At 39.8% G+C, this 26,149-nt stretch overlaps 2 protein-coding genes across 5 annotated transcripts in view; one reads left to right on the top strand and one right to left on the bottom strand.

Annotated features, from left to right (window-relative positions):
• SETD9 (SET domain containing 9) overlaps positions 1–7,187 on the top strand; it is an 11,089-nt gene extending 3,902 nt beyond the window's left edge. The window contains exons 2-7 of one of the 2 annotated variants that reach the window (XM_081213172.1): positions 319–683; positions 2,988–3,111; positions 4,565–4,680; positions 5,102–5,207; positions 5,407–5,534; positions 6,492–7,187. In XM_081213172.1, the coding sequence (XP_081069298.1) occupies positions 319–683; positions 2,988–3,111; positions 4,565–4,680; positions 5,102–5,207; positions 5,407–5,494 (799 nt within the window). In that variant the 3' untranslated portion in view covers positions 5,495–5,534; positions 6,492–7,187. Of the gene's footprint in view, positions 1–318; positions 684–2,987; positions 3,112–4,564; positions 4,681–5,101; positions 5,208–5,406; positions 5,535–6,259; positions 6,448–6,491 lie in introns of those variants that run through there. The other variant, XM_081213173.1, reaches the window with a different exon arrangement.
• Positions 7,066–26,149, bottom strand: MIER3 (MIER family member 3). Of its 3 annotated transcripts, none has more exons than XM_081212956.1 (13): positions 26,057–26,149; positions 25,134–25,158; positions 22,446–22,591; positions 21,203–21,337; positions 20,180–20,300; positions 18,542–18,627; positions 18,044–18,119; positions 14,653–14,804; positions 13,526–13,607; positions 12,443–12,534; positions 11,221–11,348; positions 10,910–11,055; positions 7,066–10,813 (listed from the first exon to the last, which is right to left on the bottom strand). In XM_081212956.1, exons 1-13 carry the CDS (start codon positions 26,063–26,065, stop codon positions 10,356–10,358), a joined length of 1,656 nt encoding a protein of 551 aa, XP_081069082.1. In that variant the 5' UTR covers positions 26,066–26,149; the 3' UTR covers positions 7,066–10,355. The 3 variants fall into 3 exon arrangements, with proteins under 3 accessions (XP_081069082.1, XP_081069083.1, XP_081069084.1); XM_081212957.1 differs by having other exon boundaries at positions 25,081–25,158; positions 26,057–26,141; XM_081212958.1 differs by lacking the exon at positions 26,057–26,149 and adding an exon at positions 25,576–25,652 and having other exon boundaries at positions 25,081–25,158.

The raw sequence follows: 26,149 nt of genomic DNA, 5'->3' as shown, positions 1-26,149 counted from the left end.
TCTCTACTGCTACTTCCTTAAACTACTTCCAAGGCAACCAGGAACAGTGAGCCATGCCAGCCAATCAGCCTCTTGGGACACAGAGAAATCAGTGTATGTACAGCCAATCTAGAAATATAGCACAATCTTCATGTTTAGCACATTTAATCAAAAATATGCACGACTTTTAAATATATAAGATGGCCATGGTTTTTAACAGAACTGTAAGTGGTTTGAAACAGTTTGAAAAGCAAGCAAGTAGTGTTTGCTACAGTTTCCAAACTCTCATTTACAACATTCCAAAATGTCTCAGCTCTGTTGTTTATTGGACTGTTGCAGAACTCTGCGGTTTGTACCAGAAGGCTCTAAAGACAAAATGGTTTCTGATGAAGATGTACTTCAAACACTCCTGAAAACTTTCACAGCTTTATTTGTAAATGACTTGAGGAGACAAACATTTCTTCTTAGCTTTCTTCCAAAAGTTAAATCTAAATACCTGGATCTGCAGAAAGCTCAGCCTGAGACAAACCAAACAATTGATGACAGCCGTCAGAATCAAATCATCTTCAATCCAGAAGACGTTCTCCTTCACACTTTAGGATTCAGCGTTACTCGAAGGCACAGCTCACTTATTTCTGCTGGAACAGGAGTCTTTGTAACGAAAGGTTTCGTTCCCAAAGGAGCAGTTGTATCTATGTATCCTGGTATGGAAAGAATGTATTTACAAATACATAAACACATTATGCCATTTTTTGCTGAGTCAGACCATTAGCCCGTCTTAATCAGTGTTATCGTAATTGACTGTGTTTGCATGTCGTGCTGAACCATAAAAGTATTGTTTGTTAAAACATCCTGCACAAGCTGCATGCTGGCCAAATACTCCTAGTTCGTGCCTCCTTTCCTTCATTGAGGAAGCAAAACATGGAGTGGCTGGCTTAGTGTTAGTTCAGACAAACCACAACTGAAGCCAGCTTTCTTCGCATAATGGTTTAACAGACCATACTTATGGATGAGCGTTACATGGCAATGCAGCCACTGACTGACTGCAACTCCCCAGGGTCTCAGCAGAGGGCTCTCACGGATTGAATCTAGGAGCTTTTGCATGCGACATGCATTTTGCCACTGAGCTGTGGCTGATCACTGGGAATCCTTAGGGCAGTGCTGTTCTGAAATAGAAGAGGATTTCTATGTTCTGTGATTGAGAAGAAACCATTTAATCCATGAGGCAATCTGGCAAACCTGAGCCAGAAAGCTTTGAAACTTTTATTCAGAACTGTTGGGTTGACCAGATGGAAAAGAGGACAGTTGAAATTCCCTCTTTTACACACTATCAAAGCTACAGGAGCCCTGTTCCTCTTTAATGCCTGTTTCTAGCAGTTTAGTTTCAGTCTGTGTAAAGTTGTCACCTTATTTATGACAAGGCATGCTGGCGAGGAATCCTATTTGGAATAAGGGAATTTCCCTTTAAAAAAGGGAAACGTTGACAGCTATGGGCCACTCTGTCATTTATAGCTGCATGCCAGGATGACATTCAGCAAGGGACATTCAAGCACCTCCATGCTGGAAAAAGTTACACTTTTTGTTCTGCTCTTCTGAACCCCTTTAAAGCTCAAGAGGCCTGTCAGAAAAGACTCACTTGCCCCCAGATATCATGCCCTAAAATTAGTATTTATAGTAATAATAATACAGTGGTACCTCAGGTTACATACACTTCAGGTTACAGACTCCGCTAACCCAGAAATAGTACCTTGGGTTAAGAACTTTGCTTCAGGATGAGAACAGAAATTGTGCTCTGGCGGCGCAGCAGCAGGAGGCCCCATTAGCTAAAGTGGTGCTTCAGGTTAACAACAGTTTCGGGTTAAGAGCGGACCTCTGGAACGAATTAAGTACTTAACCCAAGGTACCAAGGTACCACTGTAGTAGTAGTAGTAGTAGTAGTAGTAGTAGTAATTATTTATTATTTATACCCCGTCCATCTGGCTGGGTTTCCCCAGCCACTCTGGGCAGCTTCCAACAATGATTAAAAGTACATTAAAACACCAGTTATTAAAAACTTCTCTAAACAGGGCTGCCTTCCGGTGTCTTCTAAAAGTCAGATAGTTGTTTATTTCCTTGACATCTGATGGGAGGGTGTTCCACAGGGCGGGCGCCACTACCGAGAAGGCCCTCTGCCTGGTTCCCTGTAACCTCACATCTCGCAGTGAGGGAACCACCAGAAGGCCCTCGGAGCTGGACCTCAGTGTCTGGTCAGAATGATGGGGGTGGAGACGCTCCTTCAGGTGTAAGAAAGAGAGAGAGAGCAATGTAGTAGTTACTCTTAAACTTGGACTGTATGAATCTGGTTTCAAATTGCTATTTAACCATAAATGTATTTCCTAGGGTTTTAGACCACCCTTCATCCTGCTGGATCCCAGGAAGGTTCAAAATAAACAAATCAAACACAAAACCCTAACCCACAACATAAGGAGATTTAAAAAACCCATTAATATTCTACTATACCAGTACATTCCTTTCCAAAATGCCTGAAAGAATGAAATGGGGGGGGGGGATGTTTTAAACTTATGAGAAAAGAGAGATCCATGCATCCAGAGGCAAGAAGCTCCGCAGGTGAAATCCCTGCACGCAGAGAGTCCTAGCCAATGTCAACTGCCACAATGGACCACGTCTGTTGTTGGGACCACAGGAAGGGTCTTTCTTGCAGATATCTAAATCCAGGCCAGCAGATGGAAAGATAAGGACATTTGGTTCATGTGGGGGAAGAAAGCAATATTTTGCCATCCTGGATACTGAAGTTTTGTCATCTTTTTTTTTTAATGGTACTAATTCTACACCCACCCACTGTTGTATTTCCCAGAAAGCTTGATCTTTACATCAGGCTGAAGTTTTGTGATTTGCAGTCTTTTGTATGTGAGAAAATGGTTAGATCCACTCTGTGCATTGCTTGAGACTGCCCATCTTGTTGATTGTGATTAGCTGGAATCTAAAATAGCCACTTTTGTCTCACACAGGCACAGTCTATGAAAAGTATGAGCCCATATTTTTCCAGTCCATTGGCAATCCATTTATATTTAGATGTATAGATGGGGTGCTTATTGATGGGAATGACAAGGGAATATCAAAAGTTATATACAGGTAGGTCCTTAATAGAAAAATATCAGCCCCAAGGTTTCACTTGTTGTACTTTTCTAAAAGTGTTTTAAGTAAAACCAAAGAACTTGGAAGTTGTCTGTTTCAGGATTTTATATGGAATAAAATGTGAGCCACAGATTTGGGGGTGAGTTTATTTTCTGGCCGTAGAACATAACCTTTTTTGCAGTTGCACAGCTTTGATATTGGGTATGTACAAGTGGTTGTCTTATTTCCCTGTGACTTTTTTAAACACTTGAAAGAAGTTAACCTTGAAGGTGGGAGAACATCTGCCAATAAGATGGGTCCATAAAACCATATTTGACAAAACCTGTACTACTTTTACTGTAGAATATTCCACTGTTCCGTGACTCAGTATTTACTTACAATTTGGAAGCTAACAGAAATCAGAAGCTCATGTCTGCACAAATTTGAACTACAACAAACTAATGGCAAAGTAGTAGGTTGTGCACTGCTTTTTATGGCTGATGTTGATTTATATCCAGTGCTTGCAGATGTGAGAATCACTTCCTTCTCTGCATACTCACTAACAATATAATGTGTCAATTACTGATGTGCTGGTCTCATCTATGGTAATTTTTTTGCTTTGGAAAGGACTCCACAGATTTACACAGGTAATATAGGTGTGATGCTTGTGCCACAAATTCACACAGTACTATATATTTATAGCATGTTTACCCTGGAAAGGCACCTAGAGTGGTTTGAAAAAGATCAATAACAAACAAGATAGTCCTGCCCTCAAGCTTGCAGTTTAAAAGACAAGACACAAAAGGAAAAGGGGGTACGGAGGGAGGAGGAAAACAAGCAAAATCAGACATAAACTCTTAATTTACAGTCAAGGGAGAAAAGGAGTCAAATGATGCTAGTTTCTCAGCAGAACTGATAAGAGTGGGCCTTGCTGCCCCATTTCAGTCTCTGCTGCAACCAAATGGAAGGAATGGTTGTCTGGATAAGCACAAGTTCTTGGTTGTTAAGAGTATGATTTAAATATTAAATGTCTGGCAGGTATTCTTTGCATCTGCAAATATCTGCTGCAAAGTAACATCCTTGCCATCACAGCCCTTCCTTAGACATGAGCGAAAACCTTCTTTGTTACCAAAAATGAAGGCACATAGCTCGGATGTGCAAGACCCACCAAGTTAAATGCAGCCCATCAGCTATGTATGAAAGTCTGGCAGATGCTTGACAACCATTCCTGAATATGAAGTGGAACGTATGTGCTGTGTATTCAGCTGAATGGGCAGCGTTTGATTTGCTATGTCTCAAGTTCTGTAGAGGATCAAATTGTATTTGCTACTTACGGGTGCTGAATAGGATGTGGGTAATGAGTAGCATAGCAAATGAATTTAATTTGTGGGGTGTGTATGTACACGTGTTTGCTTTGAAAAGATATGATTGCTCAAGAAGCTGTCAAAATGGGATTTCTACATTTTTTCAGGTCATGCAGCAAGAGAGATCAGATTGGTCCTTTGAAAATGAGTGATGTATTTTGGCTTACAACTGGTCTGCAGAATCCACTGGCAGTGGGGCAATATGTTAACAATTGCTCACCTGGTAAGTAGGAAACAGACTTTTTCCTAGACTAGATTTGGGCACCTTAAAGACCATCATGTTGAGTTCTCCAAGGATACAACTTTATGGGATATTAACTTCTGGCTCACTGCTACCAAGCTACCAGTGTTGCATCCAATCTGCAGTTTGGGTCAATGCTGGGACCCATCTTTTACATAGAGGGAAGTGGTACATCTCCATATATTTATTGTCAGGTCGGATTTACTTCATTCACATGGCTACATCAATGAGGATGCTCCACATAAATGGTTTTAGAGCATCTGAACAGGGTTTCTGTTATGATAAACAAATAATGCGAGTGATGACATGTAAATAAATCCAAAAGATACATCAACTGAGAGTCGCACCAATATTAGTGCATCTCATCTTTTTCAATATTTTTCCTCTCCTATTTTTTCATCAGATAAAGCAGCCAATGTATGCTACCAGGAATTTGACGTACCTGAAAATTTTCCTATAGAATTTAAACAGTATCTTCCAAACATAAACTACTGTCATGAGATACGGAGGTGAGAAGTTTAATCAAATACTTGTTACAATCTCATAGATTGGATTAAGTTTGATAATTTGACTAGCTCATTATTGTCAAATAGGGCACATATTTAAACCTTCACTTATTGGAACCTAAAGAAAAACTGGTGTGTGTTATGCATGTATAAGTGCATGTGCATAATAGTATCTGAAATTCCTCCACTATGCAATCTGCAGGCCCCTGAGATGTGTCGTTCTGATTGCTCTCCAAGACATTGGACCAGGAGAAGAGCTTTTCTCAAACTATTACACAATTATCAACTGAGCCTGAGGAGCCACAGATTGACCAGCTTTGGACTCCTGAGGTATTTTTTACTGAATGCATACTTGGTGGCAGTGAGGGGTTTGGTGCATCCTTTTGGCTGAGCCTTTTAAGAAAAGAAAAATTAGTGCAAAATTAGTGGTTTATGCAGTGTTAAAACAGTGCCTGCAACCATCAGTGTTCTTCAACCTATATATTTTCTTACTATTGTATCTTAGGATTTGCTCGTGTTCCTTTTTAGGTACCTTACTGAATTTATATTAATAAATATAGTATGCTTTGTAAGTTTGATTGCTTTAAATCAGTGGTGGGGAACTGGATCTGACCTGTAGGTCGGATTTTTAATTACCCCACCCCACTGTGGGCCCACTTTGACATGTAAAAGGCACCACCTACCTCAGGGGTAGGCAACCTAAGGCCCTGGGGCCGGATGCAGCCCAATCGCCTTCTAAATCCGGCCCACGGACGGTCTGGGAATCAGTTTGTTTTTACAGGAGTAGAATGTGTCCTTTTATTTAAATGCATCTCTGGGTTATTTGTGGGGCATAGGAATTTGTTCATTCCCCCCACCCCCAAATATAGTCCGGTCCACCATATGGTCTGAGGGACAGTGGACCGGCCCACAGCTGGAAAAGGTTGTTGACCCCTGACCTACCTGTTAGCCACCTGACATTATAGTGATTTCAGGTGACTGATGCGTTTCAGGGTTCGAATGGGATCAGTGTACAGGCTGGCCAGCTTAACGACAATTGCACCCTTCCTTTGAAGATGGGCAGTCAGATGATTGGCGCTGGGAGTGTGCCTTCAAAAGGGTGTCTGGAGAACAAGAACATTCTACTTTCGAGAACCCCTGTGGATTCAAACCACTTCCTGAAAGTGGACTTCACAAGTAGCTCCCTGAAGTCATCAATCCACTGAGAAGTTGTTACAATAAACCTCTTTGAACCTGCCCTCTCAGCACTGTGTCACTGCTGATCAACTATTTTGTTTCTACCTACAGACATCTGTTTGGTGGAATTGCACTCCCTGCAACTCTCGATCCGCCCAGACATGGGAAGACGTTCCTGCATAAGTACTAGTTGGCATGAACAAGTTATGCAGTTGAGCAGGGCTTGCACTAGAGAATTTCCAAGTGGATTGGCACCCATACTTTGTACTTTCCACGCTTGGGATTCCCAAAAACTTTTATACAGATGCATACTGCCTCTAATGGAACATAGACATTGATGGCCTTCTCCTCCATGAACTTGTATGATTTTTTTAAAGCCAGTCATGTTGGAAGCCATTGCTGCATTTTACAAAAACTAATTCCATAGTGTAACTAGGTGCTGTGCACTTTATTCTATCCATCCTGAATCTTCCAACATTCAGATTCATTGGATGGCCCCAAATTTTAGAATTAGTGGGAGAGAAACCTCTCTGCAATCAGAATGTAGCTTTGTCTGAAAATATAAATCTGGTTCTTTATGGATTAGAATCTGAACATCTGAAAACTCCTTTTAAAATAACCCTGTGTGTTCAAATATACTAAAGTGACAAATGTTGCAGAGGCATGAAAACTTTCACAAAAGAAAAAGGGTTTCCAGACATTTATTTCTGGAACTGTAACCAGGTATTAAAGTACAACAAATACAAAATAATGTTCAAAAAAATCAGTGTTTATGTACAAATATTAAAACCAATGCAACAATAGCAACTTCCTCTTGGGCATCCAATACTAAAACTGGTTGCGATTGTCACTAATTTATTTTGCTATGCACAGGGGATTCCAACCTGAATCTAGGAATGACTGGAATTACTGGTTGCTTCAGGAAGGACTGCAGACCTTATCTGTTAGCAAAAAAAAAGTACTGAGAAGTTTTCCCGCTCATATGGAAAAATCATAACCATGATACTATGTAAATTCAGTTTCTCATTTATAGACAATGTGCTTTTAACACTGGGCAAACAGTCTTCTATTGGTCAGTTTATCCACTAGTTTACATTCAAACTTGAAATACCCACTAAAGACTTTGGTTAAAATTAAACTGTATTTCTAATACACTACTGGATCTGAAATTAACATATGGTTTTGACTTGGTTTTATAAGGAAACTGCACATATCAACCCAATCGTACACAATTTAGTATACTTCAGACAGTATTGTACAGCCTTCAAGTAAAGTCAGCGGTTTGACCATAACAAGAGGGGGAAAATAAGCATTTAAAAAGCTAACGATGAGAAGATGAAATGACTTAACAAAAGTAAAAGTATTGCTCTAATCACAGCACCAGTTACACTTCTATGTGAATCAGCTATCCTTTTCAGAATCCCTGTAGTTAAGTGATACATCTACCAAACTGCAATTGCCCATGATGGATTTTTGGTTTGTTTTTATGAAAAAGGAGAGGAGAGATAATATATTCAGCAATGAACAATGAAGTCATCACAGTTTGTTAGAAGAATTGTGCTTTACCCACATTGAATCAAGGCAATGTAGATTTCTTCATATGGTTGCAATTCTGCCATCTTCATGCTCTCCCTCAAACGCAATTCTTTTAATAAACGGTAACAAGTTCTCCATTTAAAATGTTTAACACAGAGAAAAACAGGTTAAGTCCAGCTTTTAAAAGAAAAATTCAATAAATAGCTATTTTACATGAATAAAGTCATAGTGGTACAAATTTATGAATGTCACATCAAGCATGCACAAAATGTTACTATACACAGAAGTAGTCAGAAAATATTGAAATAGATATCTAAAAAGATATGCAGAATGTACATATTTACATAATCTTGCAAATTATTGCCTCATTTTAACAAGGAATTAAAAGTAAACATTACCAGCTAGCTAGCCAACAGGCTAAATTAGATCAGCAATTAAAATCTATTAAAACTAGCTGGAATTCATTGTTCTTTCATACCATTTCAGAATTTTGGTCAAAAGTCTTTATTAAATAACTAAAGTGTCCATTCAACTTGCTGACAATCAAAACTTTAGACGAGAAACTAGACTCTCGGTCTTCATTAAGACCCCAGCAATGCATAGATAAACTGAACGTAGTACTGCATCAGCTAATGAGAATGGGTGTTGTCATTTAAGTGCAACTGGTATAAGCATTCAGACATGGTGTAATGATTTTTATACAGACCAGCCACTGTAAACCCATAAACTTGAATGTATAACACAAAAAGAATATGGCCAGTTATTTTACAAAATTATCTGTGATGAGTCGATTCAAAAACAAAAATGAACAAAGATACAGAGTTCAGCACAAATCACAGCAACAAGAAGCCGACAATTTGGCTAAAAGCGTCAGAATACAACACAGGGCCAAGGCTACCCCATTATTGACTGTGTACTTATTAGAATGACAGCTTTTAGATGTATATTTCAGAACAGATCACCAACAGCAACTTTTGTCCACTGTGCTAAATTAATTTGCTAAAATGTTACGTGTGCTATATTAACTCTTTGAAGCCATCTTTGTTACAATGCCATGAAGAACACACAGCACTTTGCTGCATCTCAAACTCAGGATGTCAATGCAGTTCACAGTATGTAGAATAAATACCCTCCCTTTGAAGTATTAACTAAGGCATCTGCTTTCTCTATTTATGCAGTGCAACCATGAAATCATTACTACCAACACTGAAAAGTTTACTCTTTTCTTTAAAAAAAATTGCAATATTTTAAAAAGGAAATTAAATATACATAGTGGCCAGTGCAAAAATAGACATGTTTTACTGCATGTCAATTGTATTGTTGGAAAATTCAACATTTTTGTGTCGTTCGGGACACATTGCTAACACCTTTTGATTAATATTATAAATGACAGGCAAAGCTAGAATGAAAGGTTAAGCAATAAACATAAAACAGCTATAACAAAGATTCCTCTCCAGAACATGAAATGCAATCCAAGAAAAAAAAAATACATCCATGCTTGAAGATGCTTCAAAGTTGTGTATCATCTATGAATCTAGAGTCCCTCATAAGTTTAACACATTGAACTGCAGTGCTCTGAACTTAAGGCAAGTCCTAAGATGTAAACCATTAGTGGAAAATCCTAAGCTGTACCCTCACCTCTCAGTGGCCTTAAGAAAAGTTACATAACATTTGATGTTTTCACATTACACTCCTCAGAAGTGTGGACAACTTCCCCACCCCACCCCAACAGTATACTGTATCATTTCAGCCAATAGGTTTACATACAGAAATCTGTGTAATTGTTTCTGTGTAAGGTAGTCATGGCCTATAATTTGGTAAGAGCATCCAAACACGTTTTTTAGACAGTGCTCCTACAGTCCTTTGTGCTAGTATCCATCAAGATGAACCTGTTGTTCTGTAAACTGAAGTGCTCTGGTTTAGTATGAGAGAAGGTTCCGCTTAAAAATATCATTGTATGTTTGTGCAGTTTAAATTAAAGAAACCTTTCCCTGCTTTTCATTAATTTTAATGCTACATTGAACAGGGATCAGGACTGGTACCTGTAAACAATCACTTTTCCACTGCATCCATTACGGCAGAAGCAACTTAGACTAAAAAAGCCACTCCAATCAGTTCAGAATTTCTGTGCTGGTTTTGAGACATCAGTCTCTGTTTACAGGTTTAAAAAAAGAAAGAGGAAGCAGAGCTTAAAGCTGCACCACAGAGTTCTCTTAGTCCCCAAACTCTGCTAAACGTCGTATGAAGTTTCCACATTTATGGATTGGAAAAAAGTGAAAATACTCTTGATAAATCAAGATATAGTTCTGTACATAAAGACATCACTGATGTCACATAGTTCAAACTTCCAGTGAAAGACTAAGCAAACCTGATCGTTCCCATCAAGTTTACCATAAACCACCAACAGTGTCCACCGTCTCTTCAATTTGCTGATAAAATTCATTCTGAGTGGAGGGCAGTGTGCTGGTGTAATGCATGAGCACTAATAAAGCCATTTGTCTCGTTTGCAGATAGACTGCTAAAGTCAGCCACTGAGACTGCCATTTTGGCACTGGTAATGTGATGCGTGTGATTCTCAAAATCAACACCCAAGTTATTCACAGAAACATCATTCATATATGATTCTGGGACTGCAATTCCCATTTTTAGTCTCTTGGCAGGCCTTTCAGACTCCTCGTTGCACATGTTCATTGGGTTTAACTCGGAGTGATAAAATCCAGTCTCAAATAAATTAAAACAATCACTTTCACCATTACTAGGCAAGTTAAGCAAATCTTCTGTTACAACAGGCACATGATTAACTGCTGTCCGAGGCAAGCTGTCCAGAGGTGGGAAGGCATCATCTAAGCAGTTCACATCTGTAGAGTGGCAGACTGTGGCTACACTGTTGGTCAGTGCTAGAAGAAAGAAAAGCAATATTAGCCAAAATGTCACCATTATCCTGACATACAGCAAGCTATTCCAAGACATCATCCGTGCACCCATTAATTTACCTGTCAAATCATTGGCAGTGATAGAGCTCAGAATGCTTAGCTGTTGGTCAGGCGTGGGCTCCGATCTGCTGTTTGACGTTATGGCTGAAGAATGTACAGCTCCACCAAGAGCTTCTGCTTCATCTACCAACCGGTCCATATAGTCCCTGGAACGACAATGATCATCATAAGGCAAGTAATTTAACTGACTATAATCAGAGGATATGCATCTTCAGAACAGCATCAATGCAATATTATAACATGGATGTGATGTTCTAGAGGAGAAAATCACAACACACAAAAATAAAGCCTTTCAAGGTCGTTGAACTTACGTGACTCCAGGATGGTGGTTGTATCTCTTTTTTCCAAATCTAGTTTGCTGTGCAAAGTAATCGTATCGTTCAGATTTCTTCCACATGTAGTAAAATGCTACACATTCAGCAACTGTTCTTGTTCTCACCTAAAAAAAATTGGCACATTCAAGTCTTGATATTGATATCCATCATAAATCTGTACATGGAAATGCTGACTTCCTTCTGAAAGAGCTGGCAAAGAAGGACCTGACCCCCCAATAAATTAATATAATCCTGAGGGACTCATAGTGTTGAATCATAGAATCGTGCCCAAATTCACATTGTGAAAGCCAACAATATTCTAAGGATTCTTTAATTGGGGAGACTTGCTTGTAGAATGTAGTAAGAAGATACTTACTACATAATACAAAAAAATTGTGGTTGGCTATTAGCATGCTGAGAGGGAACAGGGAGGATAAGGATTCCAAATTCTGGCTCATTTTGACTGGGTGCAGAATTCATAGGCTGGTTCATTGCTACAAAAACAAGAAAGTACGCCCCTGCAACTAGAGGTCTGAATCATCCAGATTCTGCTCTAGTTCCATAAGAGCTTTTCTAGTCAAAGAAATCAAGTCATATATAGTTTTCTGGCCATGGCTTCTTCAGAGAAGGATATCACTTGTGGCCCTCCAGATCTTGTTGAACTTTAACTCCCATCACCCTCTGATAGGATAGTCAATTGCCAGAAATGATGGGAGTTAAAGTTCACCAACATATGGAGAGCCACTGGTTCCCCTTCCCTGTCACAAAGGTTTCTTATTAAAAACCACTGAAAGCACCTGGAATCTTGGATAAAGGAAAAAGTTATGACACACTTTCTGAAAACCTTCCTCTCCTGGGTCTTGGGATGGAGAAATGGCAGGAATAGATTTAGAAAAAGGAACATGTCTGAAAACACAACTCTGAGCTTGGTAGACAAGCCTCCTTCCCATTTGGATGAAGAGACTGTCTTATTGCTCCATGTGGCCTGCTTTCTCCTGTTTCCAGATTGGCAGATACTATCTGGGGAACAAAAAGGGTAGTGGCACTAAGTTGACTTTGTGCACCGCTGAGACATCTTCCAGCCAGCTGCTGGGATAAGCATATGAATGAATTGGTCCCTCCGTTAACAGTAATGGGTCAGTAACAATATGCTGTCTATACATCTCCGATTTTAAAAACACAAGCACCATTTGTTTCATTTATTTGTATATCAACATACCTTATTTTTTTGTATGAGATGAAAATCTTTCCCATAAATCAGAAGTGCATGTTCAAAGTTTCTACATTCTTCTTCTGTCCAGGCTGTCATCTCTTAAGAAGGACAGAAAGGACAATTAAGATTGATGGTCTGTTCAAATTAATAGCCATTCCACCCTCCAGCACTTGGACAGCAAAGAAAACTTCACCCACCTGGTAATAGCAATCCACAAGTGGAAAGCTCACACCTAGCAGTAAGAAGACCATAGATGCAGAACTACATATGTTACTCCATTTGGGTTCATGGGAAGCAAGCTTATTCTGGACTACACAGTTTTTGCTTCTTTGTTAAAAAAAAATTCAACATACTCATATTCTTATGGGATGCTCAGCTATTAGCTCTATTGTACTACTTTTGTGCAACCAGTGACAATCATATTTATGGCTATTTTAGTCCACGCTCAAGACAAATAATAATAATAATGCTAATTTGCATTACCTGAAAAATAGAGCTTAAGACCTAGAGCTCCTTTGAGTAAAATTCCACTCACAGGATGCTCTTGCTGTATGAAAAGGAGATGACAATTTTTGCCAATTCTTCCTTTCACACTAACTGAAAAGCTGTTTTGGAGAGTTGAGGATACAGAGTGAAAATACAGGAGCAAAGTGCCTGACTCTGTTAACTCATTGAAGGTAGAATCAGAACTGAAAGTTGAAGGAAGATTACTTCCACTTCTGGCCTGTCACAGAAAATTTCAAGAATGCCTTTTGACTGCCTGCACAAGGAGTTAAGTCATGTCTGTATGCTTCATTCCTCCGCTGCCCAAGAATGGTCTTCCAATATCTAATTACATGAACATTCCAGCTGTTACTGATGGCAGCAAAATGATCTGTTCTACTGCTACAAACTGTTGAAGAACTGGGGTAGATGACCTGCCACCTCAACTCATTTCTGCACTTTTCAACTTAAAACAATTTAAACCATTCTTACAGCACAATCATATGCTTGTTTACTCTGAAGTAAGCTCCACAGAGTTCAATGGACTTACTCCCACTTAAGCGAGTAAAGGTTTGTAGCCTCAAACTCTTTGCAGTGATTTCTTACCTTGAGATGACTTTCCATTGGAGCAGTATCTCTCAATTGCTTCTTTTACATTGTGGTTACATTTGAAAAGTTCATAGAGTGCCTAGGTGAGATAAAAATATTTATTGTTAAAAGAAGTCAAAAGTATACAGTAGAATGGTTATACTCCCATGACAACCCAAAATTGTTTACTTTATTATAGTGCAATTCCTCAAAATATTTATCATTAATATAAATATTATTTGAACACCAGAACAGGGCTGTGTCCAGTGGTTTCTCTCTGCCAGAACAAGGGCTCTTGCACAGGCAGACAGGTGCGTTTGAAAATTGCGCAAGAGGAATCCAATGCAATAGTTAGGCTAGCGGAAACTCATTTGTGCAACAGATTTCCCAATCTACTGTGCAACGAAGTTACCAACAACATGTTTGTATGTTATCTTGCACAACAATGTTCTGCTGGCACAAAACATTTTGCCAACAAATGTACCTCTACACAACTCTAACTACATTGGGGACAACCCAGTGTCCAAAGATATTGTGCCTCGTGGGAATTACAAAGCCATAAAGAATGGTGGTTGCTGCTGGTTACATCTGAAAAAGTTTCCTAAAAGCTCAAACTAGGGATTTTAAGATATGGAAAGCAGCAAACACACATAAAAGTATGAAAGACCGTTGCCTCAAAGCACTTGGAGTGGAGGAGTGCTGGGGAGCCCTGACTGGCTGTACCTGCCACCATAGATTTGCTGTGTGTATAGGGATGGATCTGAATTCAAATTATGACAATCCATTAGCAAAACAAACCAATTTGCACTTTTGGTAAATTTACTCTGAGCCTCTTTCAAAACCTATTTATTTTTAAATGATGGTAAGCTTTTCATCACCCAAGAATAAGGATCCTTGGGAGGAGGGAGTTGGTGGGAGGGAAAGAGGGTAAGGATATTTCGTTTATAAAAACTTTTGGAAATATTCTGACATGTCATAGCATAAACTTAAGCATGATGAAAATAAGCCATTCTTACAATTGTTCATTAATATAAATGTATCAAAATGTAGGTTCAAATCAAATGAAAGCAAAAAGATTTGAGTGGTCTTTTCTTGTAACATAAGCAGAGAAAAGCCCTAGTCATATGTTCAGGTAAGAAACATACCTGTTCATTATCCCTTGTATGCATTCCCTCAGGAATTCTACCAATCGTTTTTTCATTTCCAGTTCTTAAAGAGGTCTCAAAAAGGTACTCTCTAACTTTATTTTCTGAAATCATACCAGGCTGCCAAAGTAGCTGGTCTTCATTTTTATATGCTGTGAAGAAAAATCATTGGAACACAAATGATAGGAAATACTCTTCATTAACATAAAAGCAAAATATTGTGAAAATAAGAGCATATTGGCCACAAAAATAAAGATGTAAGAGACTTGACTTAGCCATTAGACCGGTTGTGTAAAAGAGAGATAATGAAAAGCAAACATCCTTTAAAACTATTGGTGAGTAATCATCCTCCACAAAATGTCAAATGGGGCAAGTGAAATGGGTATAATACTTGTCAAACCTAATAATCAAAAGTTGCAATTAACTTTTTCAGGTGACTCTCACCAAGAAACACATGCAGAACTTCAGGCATGCTAAAATTAGAATATTAAAGGCCAGATTTAACTAATTACTCCCACTAGTGTAAGCCCACACAAGGACAGTGATTTTCCCTCTCTCCTCCCCCCATGTCCCCCCGCCAAATTGGCTTGGGGTGTGTGCCAGGAGAACCCCCAAAACAGCATGCATAGAGAGGAAAGGGGTGATCATTCTATCTCACAAGTTGAAATGTTTGTACTAATGAAATGATTGCTATAGTGCTGTGTTGAGTTCTTACCTAAGTGGTTTCTATGCCTTTTTCCTTAACATCTGAATAATATACATCAGCATTAAGACTGAGTAATCATATTTAAGATGCATTTACATGTAGTCGAGTAAAAACAATGTCAAAGTTAAAGTTTGAATTTGTTTAAATGTAACATTTAAGCCACACTTTAAAGATTTTAACTATAAATCAAAATTTAAGAAAAATAATAAATATTTCAGTTCAACCACTTTGGGTTATTGAAAAAACTTTTCAGGTTTTATTCAGCACATAAAAGGAATATGGTGTACTCTTTATAAAACTGTGTTTACTAATCTCACTTAAGCTTAGCACTTAGTTTTATGAAGATAAAATCTAATTCTGAACAGAAGCTCTGATGATTCATTGCTTTCCGGGCACAATTCAAGGTCATAGTTTTAATTAACATAATCCCAAGAAGCCTTCACCCCGGTATGGCTCCCCTTTATCACATCACAGCCCAACAAGACAACAACAAGAATCCACCAACAGCATATGAATCAGTATTGCTAACCTGATCCAAAAACACACACCCCCAAACTCACACATGAAAACAAAGTTCACCACAGCCAATCACAAACAATTAACCACACCCTGGGCCAACCCCAACCTCTCTCACCACCAAAGGAACACAAGCGAATGGCAAAGAGAACCTGCACAAGCAACGCTGACACAAAACCCCACACATACATTAAATGGAACGCCCTCCCACCAGATGTCAAAGAGAAAAACAACTACCAGTCTTTTAGAAGACATCTGAAGGCAGCCCTGTTTAGGGAAGCTTTTAATGTTTAATAGGTTATTGTATTTTAATATTCTGTTGGAAGCCGCCCAGAGTGGCTGGGGAAACCCAGCCAGATGGATGAGGTATAAACAATAAAGTAGTAGTAGTAGTAGTAGCAGTAGCAGTAGTAGTAGCAGTAGTAGTAGTAGTAGTACAGTGGTACCTTGGGTTAAGAACTTAATTTGTTCTGGAGGTCCGTTCTTAACCTGAAACTGTTCTTTACGTGAAGCACCACTTTAGCTAATGGGGCCTCCTGCTGCTGCTGCGCCACTGCTGCGCCATTTCTGTTCTCATCCTGAAGCAAAGTTCTTAACCCGAGGTACTATTTCTGGGTTAGCGGAGTCTGTAACCTGAAGCGTCTGTAACCCGAGGTACCACTGTAGTAGTAGTAATAGTAGTAGTAGTAGTAGTAGTAGTAGTAGTAGTAAAATAGAAACATCGCCACCCGACCCCACCCCCACCCACCATGGCCCCCTCCACCTCTTCCCCCCTTTCCTTCCTAATGTAACACTAATGTCTCAACAAATGAAACTGATCTGTAGAAAATGTAACTTGAAAAAAGAGACATTGCACATACTTCTGTAAACCAAGAAATCTTTAATAAAAAATGCATTAAAAAAACAACATAGTCCCAATAAGCTTAAAACCCACAAAACATTAGGGAGCACACTGAGATGCCTCCTATTGGGAAGACCTGCTCCAAATACCCTACGTGGTACTGAATCAGAGAGGAGCAAAGCTTTCATTAATGTGCCACCAATCTTCTCCTTACTGGAGAAGCCTGAGAGAACATGACGTGGCAAATTGTGGGGGGGCGGGGCGGGGTACAATAACAGACAGAAGACTAATGGCCACACACTCTGAGGGGAAATAAACCACAAGACCTTTAAACACACCCAGGAAACACTTGAAGCAAGCTAAGCATGGAGGCACACCACTCACATACACATCCGACACGCAAGACGCACAAGCTATTCAGCAATTAAATCAGGCCAGAAGAGCAGGTGCAACGTACAAGTCTGCTTTAAGCAAGACGGGGAAATGAACTGTCACTTCAAGGGGAGGGATGCCTCAAAGATTCCACCAGACTGCCTTTAGGTAACAAGGACTACTCTCACTTGATGTTTTCCTAGTGCCCATTCAAAAAAAGATGCCATGCTGCAAGGCTGCCAACAACCCTCTCTCCCCCTTGCCGGGACTGCAAGGAACTGTTGCTGTATGGCAGAACTGCTGTATGGCAAAATGCTAGCATCTCATCCTATGTTACTAAATCAGCAGCCCAGAAAATCTGTGCTAGCCATCTTCCACATATCTTTGCCCAACTAAATGCTGTTACAAATACTGTATTGTTACAAATACAATCTTCAGCGTCGGCCGGCAGTAAAGGATGTGCTAGCTGTTACATTCAAAGTGTTTTTTTCCCATGGGAAGTCTTCCTGTGTTCTACAAATATTTTTGCATTCTTTGCCCTATGTTTACAAGTTTATGGAAGGCAACCTTGAGTCTAGCTTTCATGTATCTAAGAATTTATAATGAGATGATTGCGACCACTTCTGTGCTGCTTTTCAGAAAACAAAGTGCTTCATAATACACCAGTAAGACTCAAAACAACCCTGTGAATTAGGATAAGGCTGAGATAGTAAAACACAGCTGGTGAGCTCCATGGATGAGTGATGCTTTAGAACTGGATGTCCAGAATCCAAATGCATTACTCCATTCCCTGCACTGCCATGGCCCTTTGACATTTCAATATTCTACCCTGAGAGTATTGCAACTACAACTTTTCAAAATGCAATTTTCAAATCTTGATACAACGGTCCCAGGGCAGTGTACAAGTTTAAACAATATAATCATTAATTTAATCAAGAAAAATAATGGGAACTCACCCTTTTCATCATCGCTGCTGCTCTTGCCCAAATAAGGTGGAATTTCTGCTTGGTACTGCGCACCAATCATTATTTCCTGCAGAAACATTTTTTCAAAGTATTTAATTATGCATTTATTTATATATGGCTCTCATAAAAAACAATTGTAAACTAAATGGTGATTATCTAAACACCATCTTCTCTCCTTGCACAACATCCAACTTTCTCACTTCCAAGCATACAAAGGGGAAGCAACAATATTTCTTTTGAGAGCTGCCAATCCCCTTGACTTCTGTGGGAGCCTTCATAGGGGCTGCTACTGGGAGGGGGTAGCTAAAAGCTTACACAGGCAAGCAGAAGACTGCCCATGATGCCCCAAAGCAGCATCAAATGTAAGTCCAGGGAAATGCATATTTCATATATTTTAATTTCACAGTCTTTATGTATCCAAGATATGTGGCTCAGTTTAGTTATTTAAGTATGTTTAAATCCACTAGTGTGGGTCATTCTAAGGGTTACCTTCCGCAAATCTTCAGATGAATTCCCCGCATCCACTTCCACATCTTCACCATCAGATTCTTTATCACCATCGCATGTAGTATTTGCTTTTTATAATGGAAAATGAACAAGTGTTAATTCAGGCATATTTAACCACTTGAATTTCACGTACTGCAACATAAGTAGTTCCGAAAACAGTTTTTTATAGTTTTGTTTTGGGCACTAGACAGCAAAATTATCAGTTACATTCCGCTGCACAAAAAGGGTAGGCATCAGAGACTGACAGGGTAATCCTCTGGATTGTATTAAACAAAGTCCTACTAAGAGTAGACTCACTGAAATGAATGAACTTAAGTCAGTCCTGTCCCATTCACTTCAACAGGTATACTATGAGAAGGACTAGCACTGAATACCACCCAATGTCTACTCTGGTGTTAGTCCTACTGAGTAATGTAGAATTTACTCCCAGGTTAAACATGTCTAGAAAAGCTAACCTTCCAGATGTTGGGACTCCTTCCATCAGCCCCAGTCAGCAGGGCCAGTAGTTAGGGTTGATGGGAGGTAAAGTCCAGCAACATTCAGACAGCCACAGGGTAGTCAAAGCTGGGGTACAGGAGTGCAGCCTAAGTCCAGAACCATGATTCAGAAGGCTGAGGACATTAGCGCTTTCAGATGATCAATTACCAAATGCATGTATACCAGCCTCTACAGAACTCTGTAAACCAAAATTACATTTCCCATTGCTCTCTTTCATTGTGTTTCTCGTCTTACTTAAATTGTAAAGCAGAGGGCAGGGCCCCTGCATTTTACACTGCTTTATGCACAGTGTTTTGTTTACATAGGTTTATTAGAAATATCACCACATTTCAGTTTAAACCAATACAAAGTATGCCAGTGATTAAATGAAAATTGGATTGCTCTAATGTTTTCTGTGCCTGCTACTCCCAATTTGCACACGAAGAAGTATTTATTCAGATAATTTAGAATGCACAGTAAGTGGCTGATAAAAGGAACTGCAACAAATTCCTGTGTCAATTTTTTCTCCAGCAAGGCACCACAAAAGAATAATAAGAGAGGGGGAGACATATGTAATACTGACCCTATTAAATGATCTTCAGTAATTTCCACACTATAGTTTCTTTCACTATCTGGAGTTTTGCAAGTTCAAAACACATGAATAAAGTGTTTCAGGATAGTTTTATAAATTTTGGTTACCAATACCCCTCCTCTAGAGCATACGAGTTAAAAAGGATTTGTGATTATTCCTAACATACTAAGAATTATTCTTCCTGAAAATGAAGCATGGTCACAGATGTACACTTGTTCACCAACTCTGCCATGGCACCCCTTTTTTAGATAAATTAAAGTTATGCAGTTTGTTGAAAGTCTACTAGGTGGTGTGGTTAGTACTTCTGCACTGCTGCAACATTAAATTTCACACTTTTGTCTCACAACCATGTGATTTACTAGTACAAAATGGACCATGTGTAGACCAAAAGCCTTGGCTACATTTAAAATAATTGAGTGCAACAAGCTGAGACAGAATGTGTTCCTTCAGTTAGAGAGGAAAATGCATGACCAAATCAATCTCACAGTCCTAATACTTCTACTTCTGACACAATCTTCTGAAACACAACATATTAATATTATTTTCCCTACATCTTAAAGGCCGAGGGAAAAAGTCTGTAGTTTCATGTGAAGTAACCGATGGTGTCAAATCATCAGCAGAAGACTGTGTTTCTTCATCATCTCCTGACAATAGGTCTTTGGCTATTTCCTCCTGTAATCAGAAGAGTCAATCATTAGTATCATTCCACTCTGGAAGAAGTAACTGTATCTTGAAATTCATCGTATTCCTTATGTGGAAGCCTGGAGAAGAGGGGCCTTCATACTATAATTTCGTTTACTACTTATATCAGACTCAGTTAGAGTTAAGAAAATGCAAGAGATAAAGGGAAACAATTAAAACATCCAGTAGTTTTAGGTTTCAGTAATTACATAAAGCACCTGAGCTTTGTATATATGAAAAATTACAGCCTGTCACTAGCAACTCAATACGGACAATGTGACCAACTGAAAGAAAAGGGTGTTCAAAAGAAACTACAAAGTAACATTTGATAAAGGAGGTATATGTAGATGTAATGCATACTATTTATTTGAAATCACTTTTACTTTTTCTATTTACTTTTTAAAAATGTCTTTAACATTATAAATATCTCATTTTCCTTTCATTTTGAGTTACATGAGTTATATCCAACACTGTTATTTAGCTGATGGTAAGGCAGGCCATTTTCAGTTATTATGAAATCATTGCCCTTCATAAGGGTGAGGGGCTGTAGTGGAGAGAGGGAAAATTGCTTCCCATTTTTGCTACTGGAAGTATTTACTCTCAAGTGAGTGGCACCATTGGATACAACTCAGTTATTCAACTTACAGCCCAATCCTAACCATTTGTACCACTGCTTTCATCACAAAAAATTACTTCCAGGGAAAGCATGTGTTGAAATGAAACTAATTATCTACAAGTTAAAGGAAAATTGTTGTCAGTTTTTGAAAGATTTTTGCATAAATGCAGAACATTTGGGCCTCAACGTTCAGGGCAATGAGGGGATTTCATGGTAACCATAGAACCCATGAGTCTCCTGCCTCACATTGTAACAAAGAAATATGTTTACGACTTACTTTATCCAAAGTCATGTCTGGTAGTTCATCTGCAAGTTCACTTGGGGAACTATCTGCACTGGAACTTGCTATAACTGGAATTGTCGGTTCATAGCCATAGAATGCCAATAAGTCTTCTAAGGGCATGCTTCCTTCCTAGGTTTTTTTTTCAAAGGGAAAAAAAGATGCATTGCCATTTGTAAAAACAACAACATATTTTTAAATATGCAGAAACAAAATGGTTTTAACAACTACCCCCCCCCCAAAAAAAAAAGATTATCCAAATCTAAGATATAGGAAAATCTAATTTAAATACTCTTTCTCCTAAGGTTTAGTTAAGTTTTCAGCCCAGGTAAAAACATTCCTCTTTCTTCAAGCTTTTTGAATTCTCAGAATTGGCCTTGTATTGAGAGATGTTATATAAAAAACTAGATTCTAAATTTTAGATGTCTGATTGCGATGACCTGTCCTGTGATCATTTTATGAGGCAGGACAGGATATAATTTTTACAAATAAATAAAATAGAAGAGGGATTTAAATATGCAATATAAATTAACAGAGATGGCATTTGCAATCTGATCCTGTGCTGTCATTTTACCTGCAACCGACAAACATTCTATCACCTGGGCATCCTATCAAATGGTTCTGCAATAGTACCTGAACAGCCTTGTACACAGTACAGTCATACCTTCCAAAAAGTTCAGAAACCAAAGCATGGCTTCTGATTGGCTGCAGAAACCTCCTGCAGCCAACTGCAAGCTGCGGAAGCCCTGTCGGACGTTCGGGGTCCAAAGAACATTCGCAAACTGGAATGCTCACTTTCAGGTTTGCGGCATTCGGGAGCCAAAATGTCTGAGTACCAAGGCGTCCAGGATCCAAGGTACGACTATACAGCTATACTACCCTTTGATCTCCTTAAAGTGCTGGCAGTACTGATGGCTGCATAGTAAACAAATTTGCTTTTTTAAAAAATATGAGATAACCTTTTTCTGAATCTAGAATTGGTATTTAAGGTGACAGAGCGTAAGGCGATGCTGTGCGGGAGTGGTTTTCTATCATCTTGCATTGTTGTCATATCAATAGATAAGTTTTTCTGCTGCTGTTCTTTAAGTATTTGTTCCCATAACTTTTTAAACTGATTGAGTCAGCTCAGTGGTATTCTACGAAAATTCTCCCCACAATTTCTTTGGTGTTTAAGAATGAACACACAATTTAACCAAAGTTATACTAAAGATCCAGCATGCATAAGGGAAGAATTCCTTACCTTTTCTAAGTCTTCAATCTCAGATCCGAAATTTTTACCCTCATCCATCATTTCCTCCTCTTCAAGAGTTCTTTCATCATCATAGTCATGTACCAACATTTCAGCTGTAGGGTCAAAGTCATGATCCTCAGAAGATAAAGAGCCAACTATAAAAGACAATTTAAATCACTTTAGGAACACACAAAATGATATCAACACTAAAAAACAATGGTAAAAAATCATTTAAGTTCCAAAGTTAATGCTCCAAACAAAGAAGCATCAACATCCATTTTTATTATGCACAAGTTGTACACACACTTGTATGGACTGCAATTAAATCAAAAAGAGAATGAGCCTCATGCCTCTTATTCTAGAATAGCTCTACCAGGCAAGTGAAGAGACTGCTCCGGAAGAAAAGTCCTAGTGACCCTTAATTACAGCCTTTGTTGCAAGTACTGTATGTTAATTATTTGCATGAATATTAACTATGCATGTATGAGCTCAAATGTAAGCACAGTTCTTTATTTGTAGGAAACACACAAAAAGTTGGATCGCAGATTTCAGAAATGTAGTGTCAGTATACAAACACCTACTGAACAGGAAAAAATGTTGCTGATTAGAAGCTGACTCACTTGAAAATATGGTTAAAAACAGTTTGGAGGAAAGGGAAACACCATCTAAACAAGTCAACATTAAGCGTTGACAAGTCATTTTTAACTCGCAAGAGAAGTTATACTATTTAAAACTGTTACAGATGGGTAGCCGTGTTGGTCTGCCATAGTCCAAATAAAAAAATTCCTTCCTGTAGCACCTTAAAGACCAACTAAGTTAGTTCTTGGTATAAGCTTTCGTGTGCATGCACACTTCTTCAGATACACCTGTGTATCTGAAGAAGTGTGCATGCACACGAAAGCTTATACCAAGAACTAACTTAGTTGGTCTTTAAGGTGCTACAGGAAGGAATTTTTTTATTTGGACTATTTAAAACTGTGTAAAACAGCCCCAGATATGCAACATGCTTGTTATAAACACACCAAGACAGTATATCTTGTGTTGCAAATTAATGGTAACATATCTGAGTGGTGAATGCCCACTTCCTTGGACTGCATAAGCTTGGATATCAGAAGATCTTCTTGATTTCAAGAAACCCAAGATCTTTGGACCAACTTTGAACTGCACATTTCCAAGTAACTGTGAAGTATCTGAATCAGGACAATTTAAATGCATACAGATGATACTTCAATTAAATCTAATTTACCTGAAGTTGATGAAATGGAGAAATGCTGTAAGCTTGTTCTCAGACAATAAATGTAAATAAAAAATTCACACAGATCTTCCAATTTCATTTTTAAAAATAAAGTTTCCTCTCTTTGATGCTAAAATATACTGAAAAATATACTTATTTAATCTAAAGTAACAAAAACCTGTTAAAGGGTCCCCCAACCATGCAGAGCAGCTATGGAGAGCACAGGGAGGCTGCAAGGGGGTAAAGGAGCCCCTTTGCATGAGTCTGTCAAGTACTCTTTTAGCTTGTTTTATTTTGTATATAGAGTTAAAGGAGATGCTCCAAAAAAGGCTGTATATTTAATAACAGAATCCTATACTCAGTTAATTCAGTTAAGCTTTCTTACATAAACTAAGTAATCTTTCTCAATTACTCTATTAATAGGTTTAGGTAATTTGGCAACTTTTGAAAATATGTAGGATACAGGATTTTGCATTTGATTTCATTAGAAGACAAATTAACATTCACTACACTTCAATTTCATTGACAAATAGTTCCACATCTGCTTCTATTAATTGAAGTTATGTAAGTTCTACAAACACATCAACAATAATGACTACAAAAGCAATTAAAGCAATAAGACCAAGCCTACATCCTACATAAAAAGGATCCTACCTACATTCACAGCCTAATTCTAGCATGGCTAGAACAAAGTTTCATTAAGTTCAATGAGATTTATATGCAACTTTCACGTGGGCACAATCTTACTTAGGAATAACTTGCATTTCTTATCATTTTTAAAAATTAATTCTGTCTGGTGTACTTTGGTTTGGCTGTACTTTGCTGTTCTTACTGTTGTGAGCCACCAAGAGCCAGGGTAACATTTTAAAAAATAAAAGAATAATTAACTTCCATTTAAATCAACATTATTCAGTTCTGAAGATCTCAGATTTCAAGGCTACAACTTTAAGTTCATTTCTCAATAAAGTTCTTCTCAAATCAGGGGGACATACTTTTGCAGAAGCATACATTTAGGAAAGCAGAAAATGATTTGAGGATTGCTGAAGGAGTGACTCCTGAAAGCAGCAAACAACTAGCATTAGGGATTTTACTGACTTACATTTTAAGGCAAGTTGTCCCACATGTACCATAGATTTTATTTAGAAAGTTAAATGCCTGGCTTTTACAACACCCACAACAGCTTTGCAACCCGTCACTACAGATTGTACAAGAGAGAACAGCTCTACAGGGCTCGACCCTTCTAGAACCAAACAAGTGACTTTTAACATGAAAAAACCAAGAAACAAAATAGGAAAGATGGAGGAGGTGGGGTGGGGTGGGGTGGGGTGGGGTGGGGGAATCACTGTAAACAGAGAAAATACACAAAGCATCTTTTGACAGATGCGCCTGTAACCTGGCCCTTAACCGTACCCAAAAGCTTCCCACTGCCGGAATCACAGAAGAAGGAACTGAACAGGACAAACCTGGGCTCGAACTCCCAAAGGAAGCCTGGAAACAAGCAACGGGAGAAAGAACTGGTTAGAGATGAGCTGTACCAAAAAAACAAGGTGGAAAGGGAAAAGGACGCGAAAAGGGGTGGGTGGGTTTGTTGTTAATGGAACACATTTCAAGTTTTTTTCGCACACACTTCTCTCCGCCACCCACCCCCCACAACTTCGTCTTCCCTTTTTGTCTCTCAGCATCCCTTCCTCCCTCTTTCCCCACCCGCCACGACCAGGGCGCAACTCCGGAGCCTCCATCCCTCGCCCGGCCGCCCATCCCTTTCGCCGTAGCTTCTCCCCCCACACCCGCCCAGCCCTTCGAGCGTCGCCTCTCGCCCTCCAAGCTCGGAGCCCCTTTCGCTTTCCCCATTCCCACCGACCCACTGACGCGACCCGGAGGGCCCCGCGACACCCGCGTCCCCACCTCGGCCGGGCCCGCCCGGGCGCTGACAGGGGCTGTCCGGAAAGCAGCGGCGAAGGCAGCCGGACCGCCCGTCGGAAAAAACACTCACACCCCACAAAACTCGCTCAGCCCCACCAGAAGACCCCCTCCACCCCGCGGCCTTGGCCCTCCTCGGGAGCCCCGCGGAGCAAGGGCTCGGCCCGAGCGCCCTCCACCTCCGCGCCCAGCCGCGGGACTGTGGGTGGAGACCGGCCGGGCAGCTCCGCAGACAGCCATCGGCAGACGGACGGCAGCTAGCCGCGGCCTACTCGCGCAGGCTGCGCTCCGCCGGGGCAGGCGGCTCCAGCAGCCGCCCGGCGGCCCCCGAAGCCCCCGAGGCGGGCCGGCGACCCCCGTAAGGGAGTCACGGGGCCGCCCAGGGGGCCGGAGGGCGAGCCCCGCCAGCGGAGCCCCGCCAGGAGCCCGCCGGACCCCAGCGCCCCTACCCGCTTTCCCCGCTCACCTCCGCCATATTGGGAGCGCTCGGGCTGAGCAGCAGCGATGCGCCAAGTGCCCGGATGGGGCCGCTAAGCCAATGGCAGCCCGGCCGGGACTG

This window comes from Podarcis bocagei (genome assembly GCF_964188305.1).
Source record: "Podarcis bocagei genome assembly, chromosome: 11".
NCBI classification, from domain to species: domain Eukaryota; kingdom Metazoa; phylum Chordata; class Lepidosauria; order Squamata; family Lacertidae; genus Podarcis; species Podarcis bocagei.
Note: the sequence above shows the minus strand (reverse complement) of the source record. Positions and strands in the feature narration are given on the sequence as shown.

Bases quoted from the DNA above. Each gene is read 5' to 3' on its own strand.
- MIER3 (XM_081212956.1), bottom strand. The intron at 14,805-18,043 runs GTGAGTTCCCAT...TTTTCTTCACAG, and splicing joins CAGCAGCGATGATGAAAAGG to CATATAAAAATGAAGACCAG. The intron at 11,056-11,220 runs GTAAGTTCAACG...TTGTCGTTCCAG, and splicing joins AACCACCATCCTGGAGTCAC to GGACTATATGGACCGGTTGG.